We start from the raw sequence: 21,995 nt of genomic DNA, 5'->3' as shown, positions 1-21,995 counted from the left end.
CAATGGAAATGATATTATCTTGCATGTCCCTAACATGAAGTTTGACAAGAAATGCTGTATCAAATTTAATAGTAGGCATGATTTGACCTATTTAATCCCAATTAACTTGAATTTTGTCATATGGTGCGAAGAAAACAAACATTGTACTTGGATCTGTGGACCCACATCCCTACAATTAATAGAGTAGTTTTAATTTGCTGGGGCAAAACTACAACCAGCTGTCAGTTGTCGTTCCATAACCCATTTTCTTTTCTGCATTTAATGGAAAATAAATAGCTGATTAGTTTACTTTTTATAATACAAAATAAAAAATAAAATTAGCCTTCTCCCCATGCGTTTCTCTTTCCCTGCAACTTTTTCCATTTAACACTAATACCTCTAATATTATTTGAAAACTAATGTTCAAAGCCTCCTTCATATACAACAGTAAAAATAAAGCTGCAGAGTTTCGATTATCATCTACTTTTTGAAGTAGGTAGGACAAGTATTTATAGAGTTTTTCCACTGAGCCAAGCAGGATTGAATGCTGGCAGCTAAATCTGTGGCTTTTAAATGAAATGTATTTATTTATTTTAGAGATACAGCACAGAACAGGCTATTCCTGCTCTCCAAGCCGCACTGCACAGCAACCTCCCCGATTTGATCCTAGTCTAATCATGATACAATTTACAAAGACCAATTAACCCACCAACCAGTATGCTTCGGACTGTGGGAGGAAACTGGAGCATCTGGATGAAACCCACATAGTCATAGGGAAAATATACAAACTCCTGACAGGCAGCAGAGGGAATTTAACCTGGGTCTTGAACTTTTGGTAATGTCCCCCTTCACCATTCCCCATGCCCTTTTCCCACTCTCATCTTATCTCCTTGCCCGCCCATCACCTCCTTCTAGTGCTTCTCGCCCCTTTTCTTTCTCCCATGGCCTTCTGTCCTCTCCTATCAGATTCCCCCTTCTCCAGCCTGTATCTTTTTCACCAATCAACTTCCCAGCTCTTTACTTCACCACTCCCCCTCCAGTTTCACCCATCACCTTGTGTTTCTCCCTCCCCTCCCCCACCTTTTAACTCTACCCCTCATCATTTTTTATCCAGTCCTGCCAAATGGTCTTGGCCCAAAACGTTGACTGTACTTTTTCCATAGAAGTTTCTTGCCCTGCTGAGTTCCTCCAGCATTTTGTGTGTGTTACTTGGATTTCCAGCATCTGCAGATTTTCTCTTGTTCGTGATCCTCCAGACATTTTTTTTTTAATGTAGTACCAGTTACGCCACTGCTGTTTAGGGCAACAATGAAGGTCCTCCATCTCTGTCTGTGTAGAAGGATTCTTCACTGATGTTTCCATATCATTTTATTTTATCTGTCAGGGTTGTTAGCTCTGAACTGAACTCCCGAACCTGGAGGACCAGTGGACCACTCCCAGTCTGGCCTCTACCCTTTGACCTGTTTGGCAGGGGTGACCTACCAACGTCCTGGCTCCAGCCAACATAGCTCTCCGGGTCATTGAGGCACGCAAGCCTCCAAACCTGATGACAAGATTGTGGTCCTTTTGGAGGCTCCTCCAGGCATAACACTTCTCTATTTTAATCTTACATATGGTAAAAGATTTGATAAGATTATTTTCCGGGTTAACTATAATTAGTTATGTAATGAAAATCAAATGATTAAGTTTTTTGTTTGGCAATATGCTGTTCTTCATTTATTAAGTTTAAATTTCAAAGTACATTTTATTATCGAAGTGTATATATATGTCACCATATACAACCCTGAGATTCATTTCCTTGTGGGCATGTTCAATAAATCTATAGAATAATAACTGTTACAGAATCAATGAGAGACTACCCAACTACAGCATTCAACCAGAGTGCAGATACAGAATGAAATAATAATAATAAACAAGTAATAAGTACCAAGAACATGAGATGAAGAGTCTTCAAAAGTAAGTCCATAAGTCGTGGGAACAGTTCAATGATGGGGTAAGTGAAGTTGAGTGAGGTTATTCCTTTTGGATAGACATGCAAAACTAGTGACATTTGTTTCATGGTTCCAACATAGCGAACATTTCTTTCCAACCATGAACCTTACGTGGTCATCTTCAGGGAGAAACTTACTCTATCAAGTTGTCACCAATCTCAAAAGAGGGGCCCTAGACCAACATGGTTAATTCGGGGTTAAATCCAGCCATGTTACAGAGGTCAGAACTATCTCATCCACAAAAAAAAAGAAAAACAAAACTTTGACAGATAGTTAAACCATGTCTTCATCTGATCCTGATGCCCTGGTAAATGGCCTCACCTGAAACATCGACTATTACTCTTTTCCATAGATGCTGCCTGGCCTGTTGAGTTCCTCCAGCATTTTGTCTGTGTTGCTTCATCTTAATTAGTTATTAAAATGGTATTAATAAATGGAGCATCAAATTTATTACTAACAATACGGAAAAAGTGTGCATCTGGTGATAAAGCTGATTCATGACTCAGTGGAATTGTCTGGGTAATTCAACTGTTAATCAAGCCTGACAACATTTTCATACTTGACCTAGATTGAATTGAATACGAAATTTGTGTTTCATTATCATTCACTCCTTCCAACTCAACTATTTCTACTTGGATTGTGAGAAGCTTCTGCACTCCCTTCCATTGCTCCATAATTAATTTTTTTTACTATATATATGGATATATTGGGTGGGGAGGAAGTGTAGATACATCTCCACCAAAGGAGGTGTAAGGTGCTCCTTTCCTCCATTAGCCTGTGGGTCACCCTTGGGCAAGGTTTAGCACATGCTTTACCCCCAACCCCCCCCCTCCAATCAGGGTCACATGAAGCCATGGCACATGACGATATGGATATATAAATTGACATTTTCAACTCTACGATTCACTGCTCTGACCGCACATCCCACCCTATATCCTGGTCAGTGGCTAATATACGGCTACCAATAGTTGTAGGCTGAAGTTTCTAAACCCGCTGATGTGTCTAAATATAACCATATAACAATTACAGCATGGAAACAGGCCATCTCGGCCCTTCCAGTCCGTGCCGAACTTTTACTCTCACCTAATCCAACCGACCTGCATTCAGCCCATAACCCTCCATTCCTTTCCTGTCCATATATCTATCCAATTTAACTTTAAATGACAACATCAAACCTGCCTCAACCACTTCTGCTGGAAGCTCGTTCCACACAGCTACCACTCTCTGAGTAAAGAACTTTCCCCTCATGTTACCCCTAAACTTTTGCCCTTTAACTCTCAACTCATGTCCTCTTGTTTGAATCTCCCCTACTCTCAATGGAAAATGCCTATCCACATCAACTCTATCTATCCCCCTCATAATTTTAAGTACTTCTATCAAGTCCCCCCTCAGCCTTCTACGCTCCAAAAAATAAAGACCCAACTTGTTCAACCTTTCTCTGTAATTTAGGAGATGAAACCCAGGTAACATTCTAGTAAATCTTCTCTGTACTCTCTCAATTTTGTTGACAACTTTCCTATAATTCAGTGACCAGAACTGTACACAATACTCCAAATTTGGCCTTGTACAATTTCAACATTACATCCCAACTCCTATACTCGATGCTCTGGTTAATAAAGGCCAGCATACCAAAAGCTTTCTTCACCACCCTATCCACATGAGATTCCACCTTCAGGGAACTATGCACCATTATTCCTAGATCCCTCTGTTCTACTTCATTCTTCAATGCCTACCATTTACCATGTATGTCCTACTTTGATTAGTCCTACCAAAATGTAGCACCTCACATTTATCAACCTTAACTCCATCTGCCATCTATCAGCCCACTCTTCTAACTAGTCTAAATCTCTCTGCAAGCTTTGAAAACCTACTTCATTATCCACAACTCCACCTATCTTAGTATCATCTGCATACTTACTAATCCAATTTACCACCCCATCATCCAGATCATTAATGTATATGACAAATAACATTGGACCCAGTACAGATCCCTGAGGCACACCGCTACACACTGTCCTCCAATCTGATAAACAGTTATCCATCACTACTCTCTGGCATCTCCCATCCAGCCACTGCTGAATCCATTTTACTACTTCAATATTAAGACCTAACGATTGAACCTTCCGTGTGGAACCTTGTCAAAGGCCTTACTGAAGTCCATATCGACAACATCCACTGCTTTACCCTCGTCAACTTCCCTAGTAACCGCTTCAAAAAATTCAATAAGATTTGTCAGACATGACCTTCCACACACAAATCCATGTTGACTGTTCCTAATCAGACCCTGTCTATCCAGATAATTATATATACTATCTCTAAGAATACTTTCCATCAATTTACCCACCACTGATGTCAAAATCACAGGCGATAATTGCTAGGTTTACTCTTAGAGTCCTTTTTAAACAATGGAACAACATGAGTGATACACCAATCCTCCGGCACCATCCCCGTTTCTAATGACATTTGAAATATTTCTGTCAGAGCCCCTGCTATTTCCACACTAACTTCCCTCAAGGTCCTAGGGAATATCCTGTCAGGACCTGGAGACTTAGCCACTATTATATTCCTTAAAAGCGCCAGTACCTCCTCTTCTTTAATTGTCATAGTTTTCATAACTACCCTACTTGTTTCCCTTACCTTACACAATTCAATATCCTTCTCCTTAGTGAATACCAAAGAAAAGTAATTGTTCAAAATCTCCCCCATCTCTTTTGGCTCCGCACATAGCCGTCCACTCTGATTCTCTAAAGGACCAATTTTATCCCTCACTATCCTTTTGCTATTAATATAACTGTAGAAACCCTTTGGATTTATTTTCACCTTACTCGCCAAAGCAACCTCATATCTTCTTTTAGCTTTTCTAATTTCTTTCTTAAGATTCTTTTTACATTCTTTATATTGCTCGAGCACCTCATTTACTCCAAGCTGCCTATATTTATCATAGATCTCTCTCTTTTTCCGAATAGTTGTTCATCCATTCATTATGTGCCATGTTGTATGACGGTGATCGAGGTCCTTCCATAACCATGATTGTTCTTGGCAAACTTTTCTACAGAAGTGGTTTGCCTTTATCTTCTGGGCAGTGTTTTACAAGTCGGCTAACCTCAGCCATTATCAGTACTCTTCAGAGATTGTCTGCCTGGAGTAACCAGGACTTGTGATTTGCACCGGCTGCTCATACAACCACCCACCACCTGCTCCCATGGCTTCACATGACCCTGATTGAGGGTGAGGGGAGCTACGTAGATGCTAAACCTTGCCCAAGGGTGACCCACAGGCTAGCGGAGGGAAAGAGCGCCTTACACTTCCTTTGGTAGAGATGTATCTCCACCTCACCACCAACTAAACAGTTGTAAAGGGCCCATTTAAAAGGTGAATTTCATTTTGTTGAGTTTCCATTGATCTTCTTGAGGAGAGAATAAGAGGCCAAGAACAAAGGTCAGATGAGGGAGTGAGGCCGAATATTAAAATGGCAAGAAACTGCAACCCATATTGCACGGACTTCAATAACTAATAATTTTATCGGTGTAACTTCTTGGTAAAAAAGATCATACAGTATTCCCTTCATGAGGCCAAACTGCAGATAAACAATACTGATAAAGCTAAAGGATAATCAATACCTTGCCATTGGTTGAAAGAACTGTGAATTTATTTGTAAAGCTTTATCTGTTTATTCATACCCCTGGATCATACTTGCAGATTGATGGAGGTCTTCAGCAGTCATTCACCAATCTTTGTTTAGTCTTCAAGAAAATCACAGTCTGAGCGGAACTGAAAGAAAATAAATCACAATTTCACCTTGGAAAATGCATTAGGGAATATATTCAATCCACTGTTATTCCATTTATATTGTCCGTAAGATACTTCATTTATTTTATTTATTGAGATACAGTGCAGAAAGGGCCCTTCCAAACCTTAGAGCCAGACCACTCAGCAATCATCCAATTTATTCCTAGCCTAATCACGGGACAATTTACAATGACCATGTAACCGACCAACCAGTACGTCTTTGAACAGTGGGAGGAAACCAGAGCACCCGTAAGAAACCCATGGGTTTACAGGGAGAACATACAAACTCCTTTCCCACAGCGATAATCGCTAGTGCTGTGAAGCTTTGTGCCAACCACCACACCACCTGCTGCCCCCATTGAGAAAGGTCCTGACCAACCAAAGATGAAATGCATAGAATGGCTTTGGTAAGACAAGAAAATTGTAAGATTAGTAAAACTAGTAAAGTTCTTATAAAATCACTTCATTTCTTTCACCATAAAGCTAGGAGTTGGTCGTTTTTTTACTTTAATTTATTTGTTCGTTATTTGTTCTTAAAATAGAAACATTCTCTTATTACTGAGAAGGTCAACCTACAAACCTATGTTATTGAAGTCCACAGAGAGAAGAGCATCAAACTGCAGGTGGCCTAGAATTCCATGGCAGATTGAATTTAACAGAGAAAAATTGTATTGAGAAAATTTTGAGGCACTATGTGCACAAATATTTGTAGGTGTCAGGAGAAATCAATGAAGCTGTCAAAACACAAAGGATATTTGGCTTCAACTATCAGGAAAGCTTATATAAAAAAAAAGTTATGGTAAAACCTTATAGTTTAGGCTGCAATTGAATAATATGTGTAGCTCTTGCATCACACTTTAAGAAATATGTCATGGCCTTGTCATGGGTGTAAAAATTTACTAGAATAGTGCCAGGAATGAGAAGCATCAATGATATGAAAGGAGTCAGAAAATGTGGTTAGTCTTTTTACGGGAAGGGATAAATAATAGAGGGTTACACCAAGGGAAACTGTCAGTAGAAAGAAACAAAGGTAATCAAATGAGAAAAGTTTATGTTCATTAGCAAAGGAACCAGGGAGAGGAAGGATTTTATGCGCAGTGGATGGTTATAAATTGGAATATACTGCCTAAAATGCTGAGGGAAGCAGATTCAGTGGTAACTTTCTTTGGACTCATATTGGAGAAGGAAAAGAGCTAGTGTGTAGAATTCTTTTATAAATGAAAACTTACATAATGGTCAAAATGCAGGAGTGAGATATACCAACTAGTGGAGTGGTGTCGCAATAACAACCTTGCACTCAACGCCAGTAAGACGAAAGAATGGGTTGTGGACTTCAGGAAGGGTAAGATGAAGGAACACACACCAATCCTCATAGAATTGGAGTGGAGGGAGTGAGCGGTTTCACGTTCATGGGTGTCAAGATCTTTGAGGACCTAACCTGGACCCCACATATTGATGCAGCTATAAAGAAGGCAAGACAGCAGCTATAGCTCATTAGGAGTTTGAAGAGATTTGGTATGTCAACAAAAACACTCAAAAATTTCTATGGATATACCGTGGAGAGCATTTGGACTGTCTGGTATGGGGAGGTGGGGGGGGGGGGGATACTGCACAGGACCGAAAGAAGCTGCAGAGGGTTGTAAATTTAGTCATCTCCATCTTGGGTACAGGCCTACAAAGTACCCAGGACATCTTCAAGGAGCGGTATCCCAGAAAGGTGACATCCATTATTGAGGACCCCCAGCGCCCAGGGCATGCCTTTTCTCCTACCTGACATTACCATCGGGTAGGAGGTACAGAAGCCTGAAGGCACACACTCAGCAATTCAGGAACAGCTTCTTCCTCTCTGTCATCCGATTCCTAAATGGACAATGAACCCGTCACACCAGCTTACTTTTAAAATATATATGATTTCTGTTTTTGCATGATTTTTAATCTATTCAATATACATATACTGTAATTGATATACTTTTTTTTCTATATTATGTATTGCATTGCACTGCTGTTGCTAACAAATTTCACGTCCTATACTAGTGTTATGTCTGATTCTGAAAGGCCTCTCTGTGCAATTGTGTGTAGTTTTTTACTGATTCTATTGTATTTCTTTGTTCCACTGTGAACGTCTGCAAGAAAATGAATCTCAACGTAGTACTTGCTGACATATACAGAGCTGTGCAAAAGTCTTAGGCACATATATAGGGTGCCTAAGGCTCTTGTACTGTAGTAACTTTATGTATTACACTGTACTGCTGCCACAGAATAAAAAATAAATTTCATGCCATGTGTGAGTGATGATAAACCTTATTCTGATATAGGTCTCTGTTGTGGACTGAGTGTGGGAAGCAGAAAGCGACTGGGGAATCATGGTTGGGAAATGGGGAAGGGAGAGGGGAGGGAGCAGGAAGCACCAGAGAGACTTTCTGCAATGATCAGTAAACCGCTCGTTTGGTATCAAATAACCTTGCCTGGTGTCTCAGGGCTGGGTGTGTCTGCATCTGACACTCCAGCACGCCACACTCTCCATTCCCAACATCCTGCCAGATTTGCAAACCTGCTTTCTGCTTCACGTTGACAAATACAGTACTGCGCAAGGGTCTTAGCACCCCAGCTATATACAGTGCCTATAAAAAGTACTCACCCCCCACCCCCCCACAGAAGTTTCATGTTTTATTGTTTTACAACATTAAATCACAATGGATTTAATTTGGCTTTTTTTGACACTGATCAACAGGAAAAGACTCTTTTGTGTCAAAGTAAAAACAGATCTCTACAAAGTGTTCTAAATTAATTACAAGTATAAAACACAAAATAATTGATTGTTTAAGTATTCACCCGCTTTAAGTCAGTATTTAGTAAAATTACCTTTTGCAGCAATTACAGATCCGAGTCTGTGTGGATAGGTCTCCATCAGCTTTACACATCAGGACACTGCAATTTTCCTCATTCTTCTTCACAAATCTGCTCAAGCTCTGTCGTATTGCTTGGGGATCATGAGCAAATAACCCTTTTCATGTCCTGCCACAAATTCTCAACAGGAACGAGTTCTGAATTTTCACTTGGCCACTCCAGGACACTAACTTTGTTGTTTCTGTAGATTTGGCTTTATACTTGCAGTCGTTGTCTTGCTGGAAAACAAATCTTCTCCCAAGTCACAGTTGTCTTGCAGATAGCATTAGGTTTTCCTCCAGGATATCCCTGTATTTTGCTGCATTCATTTTACCCCCTACCTTCACAAGCCTTCCAGGGCCTGTTGCAGTGAAGCATCCCCACAGCATGATGCAGACACCACCATGCTTCATGGTAGGGATGGTGTGTTTTTGATGATGTGCGGTGTTTTGCTTACGCCAAACATAGCGTTTAGTCTGATGGCCAAAGTTCAATTTTGGTTTCATCAGACCATAGAACTTTCTTCCAGCTGACTTCCAAGTCTCCCACATGCCTTCTGGCAAACTCTAGCCGAGATTTCATGTGAGTTTTTTCCAACAATGGCTTTCTCTCCCATAAAGCTGGGACTGGTGAAGGACCCGAACAACAGTTTTTGTATGCACAGTCTCTCCGATCTCTGCCACTGAAACTTGTAACTCCTCCAGAGTTGTCATAGGTCTCTTGGTGGCCTCCCTCACTAGTCCCCTTCCTGCACAGTCATTCAGCTTTAGAGGATGACTTGCTCTGGGCAGATTTACAGCTGTGCCATATTCTTTCTATTTCTTGACGATTTACAACTGTACTCCAAGGGATATTCAGTGACTTGGAAATATTCTTGTATCCATCTCCTGACTTGTGCTTTTCAATAACCTTTTCGCGAAGTTGCTTTGAGTGTTCTTTTGTCTTTATGGTGTAGTTTTTGCAGGGATACTGGCTCACCTCAATTGGATCTTCCAGATACAGGTGTATTTTGTACAGGTGTAATAATTATTGTATTTATATAATAAATATATATAATTAGTCACATAATTAGTATTAATATTACTAATATATATTAATACTATATATAATATATATATTTGGCCCATAATGACAGACAAGGAAGCTTGTTAAACTCAACAACCATTTTATTGTGATAAACACAAACAGGCCTAGCATTATGACCTGGCAGTGAACCCAAACAGTCTCATACAGACGGGGAAGGTAGCCATCACACATCCCGGTTACAGTCAGGGTGACCCACAAATATACAAGTGAATAACTGTATAACCCAAGCTAAAATGTAACAATAAATAAAGTGGAACTTCCCACCATAATCTCACAAAAGCATTTTAACACAAGAACAATAAACAGTACTGGTCATCAGAAATATAGGAGCAGGCTGTCGATCAGACCTCGGCCAGAGTGCTTTATATATGTATGTGTGTGTGCCTAAGACTTTTGCATAGTACTGTATGTACTTTAACTATACACTTATTTTATACTTTGAACTTGGGTTCAGTGAAATATCAGGCAATTTGATCATAATAATCCGATCTGTTGGAACAAAGGAGACAATGACAGGAATTCTGGTTTTCTACCATAATTAAGATGCCTTGAACTATTAATACCTTTTGTGATGATGATGATAATTTTTGTTTCAGAATGAGGAACCAGTGTTCTCAAAAGATGGAAGCAAGTTTTTTATGACTGTTCCTGTAAAGCAAGGTGGCCGTGGAGAATTCCATCATATAGCGATGTTCACTCTGCAGGTGAGTCACAGCAAATTGTACTTCACTCTTTGAACCAGCTTTTGTTATTCAGAAAACAGCATGGCATATGAGTGACATGAATCCAGATGGTACTGCTTCTTGTCTGTCAAATAATCCATCTAAATTAATTGACTACAAAAGATGTTACAATCTTGGAATACTAATTACTTTCACATTTGTTCTTAAAAAACATTCCAAGTTTTGATTGATGTTGCTTAAGAGCAGGTGCAATGGGAAAACTCATCCAAAATCAAAACAAACAATTGCTGCTAGCCTGCAACCATCACGAGGTTGTTATACTTACGTGATGCACCTTCAGCTCCAATGAAATGATTGTTCCAAAGAGCTAAATCCTTCCTTTATTAGCAAACATACAATCTTGAAGCGATATGAAGTGGTCAGCAAAGATATGATCTCTGCCGGTCCCAAGCCACAAACTGCTTCAAGATAAGCAAGAATACACAACTTATTCCCTTTGTTTTTACCATGCTCCACTCATGTCGCTAATTAGCATAACAAACATAATAATCCCTTCAGCACAGGATTCAAAGCAGATAGAGAACAGATACATGGCCTCTGCAGCAGGTAAACAAATATAATTATGAGTCAACACAAAAAAATCCTGCAATTGGCCATTTATTTGATTGAATGAATATAATTTGTAGGGATGACGTTACTTCAACAACAGTTCTGGTCAGATGCTAACTGCATTTCATTGGCTTTGTATCTGTACTCGGCACAATGACAATAACGTTGAATCTAATCTAATCTAATTTGATTTTAATTTGTATGATCAGGTTTTACAAGCATACTAAAACATGCATTTGAAATATTGCCATAATTCTGTTTTTCTTATTCATGACAAGACCAACACATGTTGCCTATTTCTAATTTTTATTGATGTCAGTGATCTTCTGTAACTGCCGTCTCTGGAGTATAACTGCAGCCATTGAGTTGTGAGGCAGTGAGTTTTAGCATTTTGACCAAGAGATATAGAAGGATTGGTGATGCCTATGTCTGGCTGATAAATGATTAATTTAAAGATTCAAAGTATATTTATTATCAACGTATGTAAACAGTATACAATCCTGAGATTCGTCCTTGCATAGACAGCCACAAAACAAAGAAACACCACGGAACTCATTCAGAGAAAACACCAAACACCTAACGTGCGAGAAAAGAACAAGTCATACAAACAGCAAAAAGCAAGCACTTAACACACATCAAACCACAGTCCACGAAATTGGTCCAGCAGTGAGAGCCACCAAGTCAGTTCATTTTAGCGCTGTGTTGATTACTGCTGGCCTCAGCCTAATTATCCATAGATTAGGAGGAAACCTTGAGGGTCATGATGTTCCTATGTGCCTGCAGCCTTGCTTTCAGATGGGAGAAGCCAAAGTTTAAGAATTACGGCTGAAGATGTTCTGAAACTTTACAGTATTATGTCTTATGGGTTGGAAATACTGCTGTCACAGTATTGTAGGAGAGGAGAAAATGTATATTCTTAAAGGTGAAATTAGGAATGTCACTTAGTTGTACATAATGTCGCTACCGTCCAGAAGTATTCAGGAAGTGCACATATCTAGGAAAATTGAGAGTACTCCATGATATTCCCAACATGAACTGTGTGAACAGCGGAAACGTTGAGACGTCAAAAAGTGGATGATAGTATATCTGGTTTCAACCTTTTGTCAAAGACATGGTATCCAGTTAGATTTCTGAATTAATGATAAAAGAAGTTACAAGGGATAAAACTAGATGATATCTCTTTTTGAAGCTGGTCATTATAGGAACTTACTTAGTACAAATATTAATTGCCAAGTAACCTCATTGTTGTTCAAACTTTGCAGATGCAGTTGCTTCATAAATTGAACACTGTTACTCATAATGGTAGTATCAGACAGGCATTGGATGTTGCTTTCATACTCAGCGATACCTAAGTTCTTAAAATCATGTTCTGCTGTCTGCTTAATAGTCTTAGAGGATAGTGACTTCACTGGGAGGACACAGTGGTGCAGTTGGTAGACCTGTTCCACTGGTCCAGGGTCATTCGTGACCTCTGGTGCAGTCTATGCATAGTTTACACATTTTGTCCATCACTCTGTTGGTTTCCTTCCACATCCTACAAACAAAGAGGCTGATCAGTTCATTGGCCACTGTAAATTGATCTTTATGTGTAGATGAGTGTTAGAAGCTGAGTGGAGTTGATGGTAATGTCTAGGTCCACTGAATACATTAGGATTATCAACCAAATATTCTGCAGATGCTGGAAATCTTGAGCAACACCCATAAAATGCTGGAGGAACTCAGCAAGTCAGCCAGTTTCTATGGAGGGGAATAAATGGTCAACTTTTCAGTCCAAGAGCCTTCCTCAGGACTGGAAAGGAAGGGAGCAGAAGCCAGAAGAAGAAAGGTAGGGATTAGGAAAGGAGTACAAGCTGAAAGGTGATCGGTGAGACCAGGCGATGAGGAAAGTGGGTGTCTGTGGGAATGGGAATTAAGTAAGAAGTTGAAAAGTGATATTTGGAAGAGGTAAAGGTCTGGAGAAGGGAGAGGACAGTAGGCCAAGGAAGAAAGGGAAATAGAAGGGGAACTAGAACTGGTGATGGGTAGGTGGGGAGAAAAGGGGTGAAAGTGTAATCAGAATGGGGAATGGAAGAAGAAAGCAAGGAGAGGGAGGAGAAATTACCAGAAGATAGAAACATCCGTGTACATGGCATCAGATTGCAGGCTGCCTAGATAACGTATAAACCTGAGTTTATCCTCATTGTGGCAGTAGAGGCAAACTTGTCAGAGTAGAATGGGAAGTGCTTGATGACAGCCATAGATTTAGTGGACCGAGTCATAAAGCTGTTTCCCAATACCTTCTAAATCTTTGTAGTTCTTGCTTTTTTGGGTACTGGGTCTTCCTGTCCATTGTGTGAGTCAGTGCTGTCCAATTCAATATTCACAGTGAGTCTCAGTAGATGGTGGTATCATGGTGCATCATGTTGGACTCATCCCAAAAAAGTCTTGTAGCCTTCTGCTGCTTATTTTCACATTGTCATGGTTCTTTCCGCTTCAGCTGTTAGTGTAGTGCTGTTGATACCATTGCAAATTCTCAGACAACTGGAATAATATTGGATTCTATGTTAAAAAAACAAAGATCTAACTTCTGTGTCACTAACAATGGTCTTAAACCTGCCTCCACTATCAGGCACAAATAAACCAAATACTTTTGCACAAAGGCACTCTTACTCCTCTGCAATTTACTGTTATTCTTACGAAGCCTCCAGAACATCTTCTCAGCTATATCTTGATCCTTTTCCTTTGTGGTATTGAGGAGTGTCATTATCCTCTTTGTTGCATGGACAGTACTGAATTCTTCTTGGCAGTGGCCTGAAATGCTTTTATAATATTTTTTTCCATACGGCAGCTTGTCTACATATTAAACCAGCATATCAACTGGAATTGTTAGATATGAGTTTACTGTATTCTCCTTATCCACATTAAATTGTGATATTCTTGGTACAGGACCAAGGCCCCGGCTAACTCGACCTAGTGCGATACAGTAGTACAATAATGGTTGTCCACTGTGTCCAACAATGACAAGAACCATGTGCGGGAGAGTTTATAAAGTGGAAAAGTCATTGCACTGGGGCAGTTCCACTCCCTGGATCTCAGAAATCCAGGTCCAGTGGTACAAATGAACTTCACAAACTGCAGTCTTCCTTGATCGAAGTGGATGACCAGGATGTCTTCTGGAAAATGGACACTGCAGGAGTCCCTTCTTTAGTTGTCCAGGTTGTGTTAGGCTCTTTATGTCTTTATCCTCTAGGCCGGATGTAAGTAATGCTTGCATGGAACAACGGATCATGTTTGCCATTCATGTTTTAGATTAAAATTAATTTCTATAATTTATTAAAGGGATCTGCCACACAACAGAATTTTTAATTTAGGGCCTCATATCTAATGTAAGATATGCTGACACTGGAGAGGCTCCAGAAGAGGTTTACGTGAATGATCCCAGGAATGAAAGGGTTAATGTATACGTAGCGTATGATGGCTCTGGGTCTGTACTCTCTGGTTTTTAGAAGAATCAGGGGAAACTCATTGAAACTTATGAAACATTGAAAGGCCTATATCAGGGGTTCCCAACCTTTTTATGCCATAGACCAATACCATTAAGCATGGGATCTTGGGTCCCAGGTTGACCTAGCTAGATTGGACATGCAGAGGATGTGTCCAGTAGCTGGAGAGTCTAGGACCAGAGGGCTCAACCTTAGAATAGAAAGGCATTCATAGATACAGAAATGAGGAGGAATTTCTTTAGCCAGAGGGTAGTGAATCTGTGGAATTCATTGCCACATATGGCCACGAAAGCTAAGTGACTGGGTATATCTAAAGCAGAGGTTGATCGACTCTTGATTAGTAAAGACATCACAGGTTTTGGAGAGAAGGCAGACGAGTGGCGTTGAGAGGGAAAATAAATCACTCGTGATTTGATGGGCCGAACCACCGCAATCTCCTCCTGATTGTGACCATGGTCCTAATCCACTAACTTCAGTAGATGTTATAAGACCGTCAAACAATAAGATCTAGGAGAAGAATTAGGCCATTTGGCCCATTGAGTCTGCTCTGTCATTTCATCACGGCTGATCCACTTTCCCTTTCAGCCCCATTGTCTCCGTATCCTTTCATGCCCTGACTAATCAGGTATCTATCAACCTGTGCCTTAAATATACCCAATAACCTGCCTCCACGGCCGTCTGTGGTAATGATCATTGTTCAAATTCACCACCCTCCAGCTGAAGAAATTCTTCCTCATCTCCATTTTAAATGGATGTCCGTCCATTCAGAGGCCGCATTATTTTTATCTTCTTTACCATCATTTTCAGATAACAATTAAATTGCATTCTGCACTTGCTAATGGCAACATCGTGTTGAAAATTATACACCATGTCACAGCTCCTTTATCTCCACTGATTTAAAACCAGTCTCAATAACTGAGGTGTCTGCATCAATCTTTTTTGTCTGTGAACCATCTACAGAAATGGTAACAGGAGGATCTACATCTACCAAACAGGGGACTCTGACAAGTTGCATCTAGCTGTCTTTGCCCCAATAGGGTGATGGGCTTAAGAGATTGAAGAAGGTTGAAAAATTTTGTGTCGAGATTTATAACTTTTTGGATATTTTAAGTTATATAGAAAGGATGTTAGTGAAAAAAAATACATTGTTTTGGCTGCAGGGAATAAAAATAAATCAAAACCATTCTATTGATGTTCATATTATTTTGTATGAGGGTCAGAGAAGTTATAGAGGTAGAGGAAATTGGAAAACATTTTGTTTCTGAATTGTACCTCTCACTGAAACATAAGAGAGAATGCAGGAGGTCACCAGCATTCAGTCGCATATAGTTTACACTTCCAATACCAAGGGCAACTATTTAAGGTGAAGGGGAGTAATTTCAAAGGAGATGTGAGGGGTAGAGAATGGTGAGGGCCTGAAATGAGCCCACCGGCGTAGTTCTGGGGTCAGATACATAAGGGACTTATGAGAGTAGGTGGTGGATGGTCATATGAGTTGCTGGTGCATATCACAAGTGCTGGTTATGTGACCACTGACAGCTAGCAGACAATCTCTGAAGTGTATTGATAATGGCTGGGGTACACGCCAAGATGGCACTGAGTATGGCAGCCATGTTGCGAGCTCCGTTCCAACTTTACAGTATACCTCTAATTTCTGCGATTTCCTTCGCACTTCTTGTTCAAGTAGCTGATAGTCACATCAGAAATGATAAACTGACTCTTCTGAACATCGGACTACGTGCCACCTTTTCTACACTGGGAACCCCTGTTTGCACAATCAATGGGAGCCTCATTTATTACACTGTCACTACCTCGGAAGTGGCATCGAAGGTGAGGGAGAAGGGCCGGCATCCTGGTGAGGTTTAGACGGCGGGCTAATCGGCTGCTGCTCCCGAGCATACTCCTGGTTAACATTTAGTTCCTGGACAATAAGCTGTGTGAACTGAGAGCCAGAATCTCCTACCAGTGGAAAACAAAGGAATGTAACGTTTTGTGTATTGTGGAGACCTGGCTGACAGATGAGATACCGGATCATGCCATCGAGCCCTCTGGGTTCTCCCCTTTCCGAGCAAACAGGTTAAAAAACCTCTCTGGGAAGAGTAAAGGAGGTGGCGTATGCTTCATGGTCAATCATGCTTGGTGTAACCCCCAGAATGTGCATGCCCTCAAATTCTTCTGTTCCCCTGATTTGGAGTACCTGTTGTTGCTGTGTAGACCTTTCTGGCTGCTTAGGGAGTTCATGACTGTTATTATTACAGCTGTGTATATTCCAACGCAGGCCAATACTGACCTGGTTCTCAAGGAACTGTACAAGACCATCACCACCCTGGAGACTGCACACCCGAGGCAGCCTTCATCATCGCCAGTGACTTTAATAGAGCGTCACTATCTAGAGTCTCTCCGAAGTTTTGTCAACACATCTAGCTGAGCACATGAGGAGATAGCATACTCGATCACTGCTATTCTCCCTTCTGCAATGCTTACAAAGCTTTCCTCCAGAAATCAGTCAGGGTCTATCCAAACCAGAAACCCAGGATCAACAGTACTTACCACTCAACAAGAGAACAACCTTTCCCTCAATGTCACAAAAATAGAGGAGCTGGTTGTGGACTGCAGGAGGAATGAAGAAAGGCTAATCCCTGTTGACATCAATGTTTCTGGGGTTGAGAGGGTGAACAGCTTTAAGTTCCTCGGCATACACGTGGTCTGTACACATCAGCTATGTGGTGAAAAAGGCACAGCAGCGCCTTTTCCATCTCAGACAGTTGAGAAAGATTGATATGGGCCCCAAAATCTACAGGGGCACAAATGACAGCATCCTGACTGGCTGCATCACTGCCTGGTATGGGAGCTGTACTTCCCTTAATGGTAGGACTCTGAGAGAATGGTGCGGACTGCCCAGTGCATCTGTAGTTGTGAACTTCCCATCATTCAGGACATTTACAAGGACAGGTGTGTAAAAAAAGCCCGTAGGAGCATTGGGGACCTGAGAAACCCCAACCACAAACTGTTCCAACTGCTACATTGATGAAACGGTACCGCAGCATAAAAGCTAGGACCAACAGGGTCTGGGACAGCTTCTTCCACCAAGATATCAGACTGATTAATTCATGCTGATACAATTGTACTTCTATGTTATATTGACACACTATTAATTTACAAATGACTATAAAAGGGATCTGCCACACAACAGGGTTTTTAATATTGGGCCTCATTTCTAATGTAGGATGTGCTGACACTGGAGAGGCTCCAGAAGAGGTTTACATGAATGATCCCAGGAATGAAAGGGTTAATTGCACATTGCACATTTAGAGAGAAACATCATGTAAAGATTTTTATTCCTCATGTATATGAAGGATGTAAGAAATAAAGTCAATTCAATTCAATTTTTTAAAACACACTACCCAGAAGAAAGCAATGGCAAACCACTTCTATACAAAAATTTACCAAGAAAACTCATGACCCTGGAACCATGATCGCCCACATCATAGGACACGGCACATAATGAATGAATGAATTATATAGCACATGAATGTGAGGAAAATGGAGTGATATGGTCATTGTGTAGGCATAAAGGATTAGTTTAATTAGCCATTTGATTACTCATTTCTTTGGTTCATCACAACATTGTGGGCTGAAGGGCAGGTTCCTGTGCTGTACTGTTCTGTTGTCTGTGTTTAGCCATTTCCACAGTAAACCATCCTGCAGACAAGAGGTCACATGGGCACAGCATCACAGAGCAAGGTTCAATCCTGAGCTCAGATAGTGGATGGATGGAAGTTACAAAGTACTCGCTCTGTGCCCATATGAACATTCTCTGAATGATCCCATGTCATAAGGACAATGGTGTTGGTAAAATAATTGGCCACAGTAAATTCCCCCTACTGCTTGGATAGAAAGCTACTACTACTATGTCGACTCAGGCCTAGGGGGCCGGCGTTGGGCATGATGACGGACTCTCCACTTCTCCCTGTCCCTCATCAGTGTGTTTAGACAGCAGTGGGAGTATATCGGCAGAGTAAAATAAGGGATTAATGCTGGATTTGTGCAAGTGGGTTATTCATGCTTGTTTAATAATCATTTCAATTTGAATCCAGTATCTTAGGAAAAGATAGTGAGTCAGACTTTCATACAAAAATGCAAAGGACCTGTCTCCCTGCAGTATCTCCTATGACTCTATGGAATCCTAAACTGTGGGTCACAACTGAAAATATGATTTTTATATCAGACTAACAGGTTTAGTGAACACAAACAACAGGAATTCTGCAGATGCTGGAAATTCAAGCAACACACATCAAAGTTGCTGGTGAACGCAGCAGGCCAGGCAGCATCTCTAGGAAGAGGTACAGTTGACGTTTCAGGCCGAGACCCTTTGTCAGGACTAACTGAAGGAAGAGTTAGTAAGAGATTTGAGAGGGGGAGGGGGAGGGGGAGATCCGAAATGATAGGAGAAGACAGGAGGGGGAGGGATGGAGCCAAGAGCTGGACAGGTAATTGGCAAAGGGGATATGAGAGGATCATGGGACAGGAGGTCCGGGGAGAAAGACGGGGGGGGGGGACCCAGAGGATGGGCAAGGGGTATAGTCAGAGGGACAGAGGGAGAAAAAGGAGAGTGAGAGAAAGAATGTGTGTATATAAATAAATAACAGATGGGGTACGAGGGGGAGGTGGGGCATTAGCGGAAGTTAGAGAAGTTGATGTTCATGCCATCAGGTTGGAGGCTACCCAGACGGAATATAAGGTGTTGTTCCTCCAACCTGAGTGTGGCTTCATCTTTACAGTAGAGGAGGCTGTGGATAGACATGTCAGAATAGGAATGGGACATGGAATTAAAATGGGTGGCCACTGGGAGATCCTGCTTTCTCTGGCGGACAGAGCGTAGATGTTCAGCAAAGCTGTCTCCCAGTCTGCGTCGGGTCTCGCCAATATAGTAACATCAGGTTTCGAGGGATATTGAGACCCTGGTTAAGAAGAAGAAGAAAGAGGTGAAAACAGGTATAGGCAGCAAGGAACAAATGAGGTGCTGGTCCTTGGGTTGAGATTCTAAATTGGAGAAAGGCCAATTTTAATGGTATCAGAAAGGATCTAGCAGGTGTGGATTGGGACAGATGGTTTTCTGGCAAAGGTGTACTTGGTAAGTAGGCAGCCTTCAAAAGTGCAATTTTGAGAGTTTGTATGTTCCTGTTAGAATAAAGTGCAAGGATAACAGGTTTAGGGAACCTTGGTTTTCGAGAGATATTAAGGTTCTGGTTCAGAAGAAGGGAGTGAAAACAAGTATAGGCAGGTAGGAACAAATGATGTACTTATGAAATATAAGAAACACAAGAGAACACGTAAGAGGGAAATCATGGCCGAAATAAGACATGAGGTTGCTCTGGCAGACCAGTTGAAGGAGTATCCCAAGGGCTTCTACAGATATATTAAGAGCAAAATGATAGTAAGGCACAAAATTCGTCCACTTGAAGATCAGTATGGCCATCTATGCATGGAGCCAAAGGAGACTGAGGTAGATATTAAATGGATACTTTCCACTGTATTTACTGGGGAGGTGGACAGAGCCTATAGAACTGAGGTAAAACAGCAGTGGGATCATTGACTGTATCCAAATTACAGAAGAGGATGCACTTGCTGACTCAAAGCAAATTAAGGTGGATACGTAAGGCCCCAGAGCTGACATGCTACGCGCCCAGACATTGTGGAAGCTAGTGCAGCAATTGCAGGGGTCCTGGCAGAAGTCTTCTAAACATCTTTAGTCAAGGGTGATCTTTGGAGGACTGTGGGATATATAATGATGTTACATTATTCAAGAAAGCTGGAAAGTTATGGGCCAGTGAGCCTGACTTCAGTAGTGGGTAAATTATTGGAAGGTATATATATCTGGATAGACATGGACTGATTAAAGATAGCCATCGTAGTTTTGTGCATAGTAGATGGTTTCTCACTAATCCTATAGAGATTTCCAAGGAGGTTAGCAGGAAAGTTGATGAAGGAAAGGCAGTAGATGTTGCCGACATGGACTTTAGCAAGGCCTTTGACAAGGTCCTGCATGGGAGGCTGTTCCAGAAGATTTAGTTGCTGAGCAGTCAGGACGAAATAGTAAATTGGATTCAACATTGGGTTAGTAGGAGAAGCCATAGGGTATTGGAAGATGGTTACCTCTTTGACTAGTGGTGCACAGCAGGGATTGGTGCTGGATCATTGTTGTTTGTCATTTATATTAATCATTTTTGAATAACACCAATTTGGGCGGTATAATGGACCAAGGATAGCTAAGATCAGCTGGAAAATGGGCTGAAAAATAGCAGACGGAATTTGAGGTGCAAAATCTCCCACTTATCTGCATCAAATTCTATTTGCCATTTTCTGCCCATTTTTCCAGCTGATCTTAACTATCCATTTTGAAGGACAACCCAGGGCAGGATTTATATTTTGAATAGGGCACTGTGAACTGTGGTAAAAGAAAGAGATCTAAGAATACAAATCCATAGTTCCTTTGAAGAGATTTCACAGGTAGATAAGGTCGTAAAGAGAGCTTTTGCTATATTGGCCTTCATAAATTAGTATATCGAGTACGGGGTTAGGATATTATGTTGCATTTGTACAAGACAATGGTATGGTCCAGTTTTCAGTATTGTGAGCATTTCCGTTCATCAACCTACAGGAAAAATGCCAATAAGATTGAGAGGACAAAGAAGATTTACAAGAATGTAGCCGAGACTTGAAAACCTAAGTTACAGGAAATGGTTGAATAGGTTAGGTAGATGGTTGGGAGGGACATGGTCAAAGTGCAGGTTGATTGGACAAGGCAGAATAACAGTTTGGCATAGGCTAGATGTGCTGGAGGACTTGTCCCTGTCCTGTAGATTCAATGACGTCAGCTGATGGTAGTGTATTGCAGCAACTTCCTTCAGCTGTCACATGGCTTCAGATGTTCACACCCCTCAATCCCTCTGTCCCCGCTCACAGAAAAAAAATGTTGATGCATACCAACCCTATCACAATGTTATCAGAGTATCCCTCAAACAGGAAAATCTCCATCCTTCTGCACTGCTTTCTCATCAGTGCAAGTAAGACTCTTCACCATTATCCAACTCATGTCCACCAGCTGCAGGTGTCAGTATTCACTTTCAGCTCATCTGCTCTAATGTACTGTTGGGGGTATGTTCTGTCAGTGCTTGACATGCCAGAACTTTAATGAGTGTAGAGCTAGGAGGTGTGGAGTACTGTTATAATCAGAATCAGATTTAATCATAACACCAGTATATGTCGTGAAGGTTGTTGTCTTTGTGACAGCAGTGCAATGCAATACATAATAATAGGGAAAAGCTGTGAATTGTTGTATATGTGTGTGTATATATAAATAAAATAAGTAGTGCAAAAATAGAATTAAATAAGTAGTGTGACAGTGTTCATGGGTTCATTGTCCATTCAGAAATCTGACTGAAGTCAAAAACTGAAAGAAGATTGGGAGCTTAATGTCCAAGGATACA

General features: G+C 41.0%; 1 protein-coding gene across 1 annotated transcript in view; it reads left to right on the top strand.

Annotated features, from left to right (window-relative positions):
• LOC140199671 (inactive dipeptidyl peptidase 10-like) overlaps positions 1 to 21,995 on the top strand; it is a 928,450-nt gene that overhangs the window by 802,938 nt on the left and 103,517 nt on the right. The window contains exon 13 of the mRNA XM_072262134.1: positions 10,328 to 10,435. Within this exon, the coding sequence (XP_072118235.1) occupies positions 10,328 to 10,435 (108 nt within the window). The remainder of the gene's footprint in view (positions 1 to 10,327; positions 10,436 to 21,995) is intronic.

The sequence above is a fragment of the Mobula birostris genome, chromosome 6, assembly GCF_030028105.1.
Source record: "Mobula birostris isolate sMobBir1 chromosome 6, sMobBir1.hap1, whole genome shotgun sequence".
Taxonomy (NCBI): Eukaryota; Metazoa; Chordata; class Chondrichthyes; order Myliobatiformes; family Myliobatidae; genus Mobula; species Mobula birostris.
Note: the sequence above shows the minus strand (reverse complement) of the source record. Positions and strands in the feature narration are given on the sequence as shown.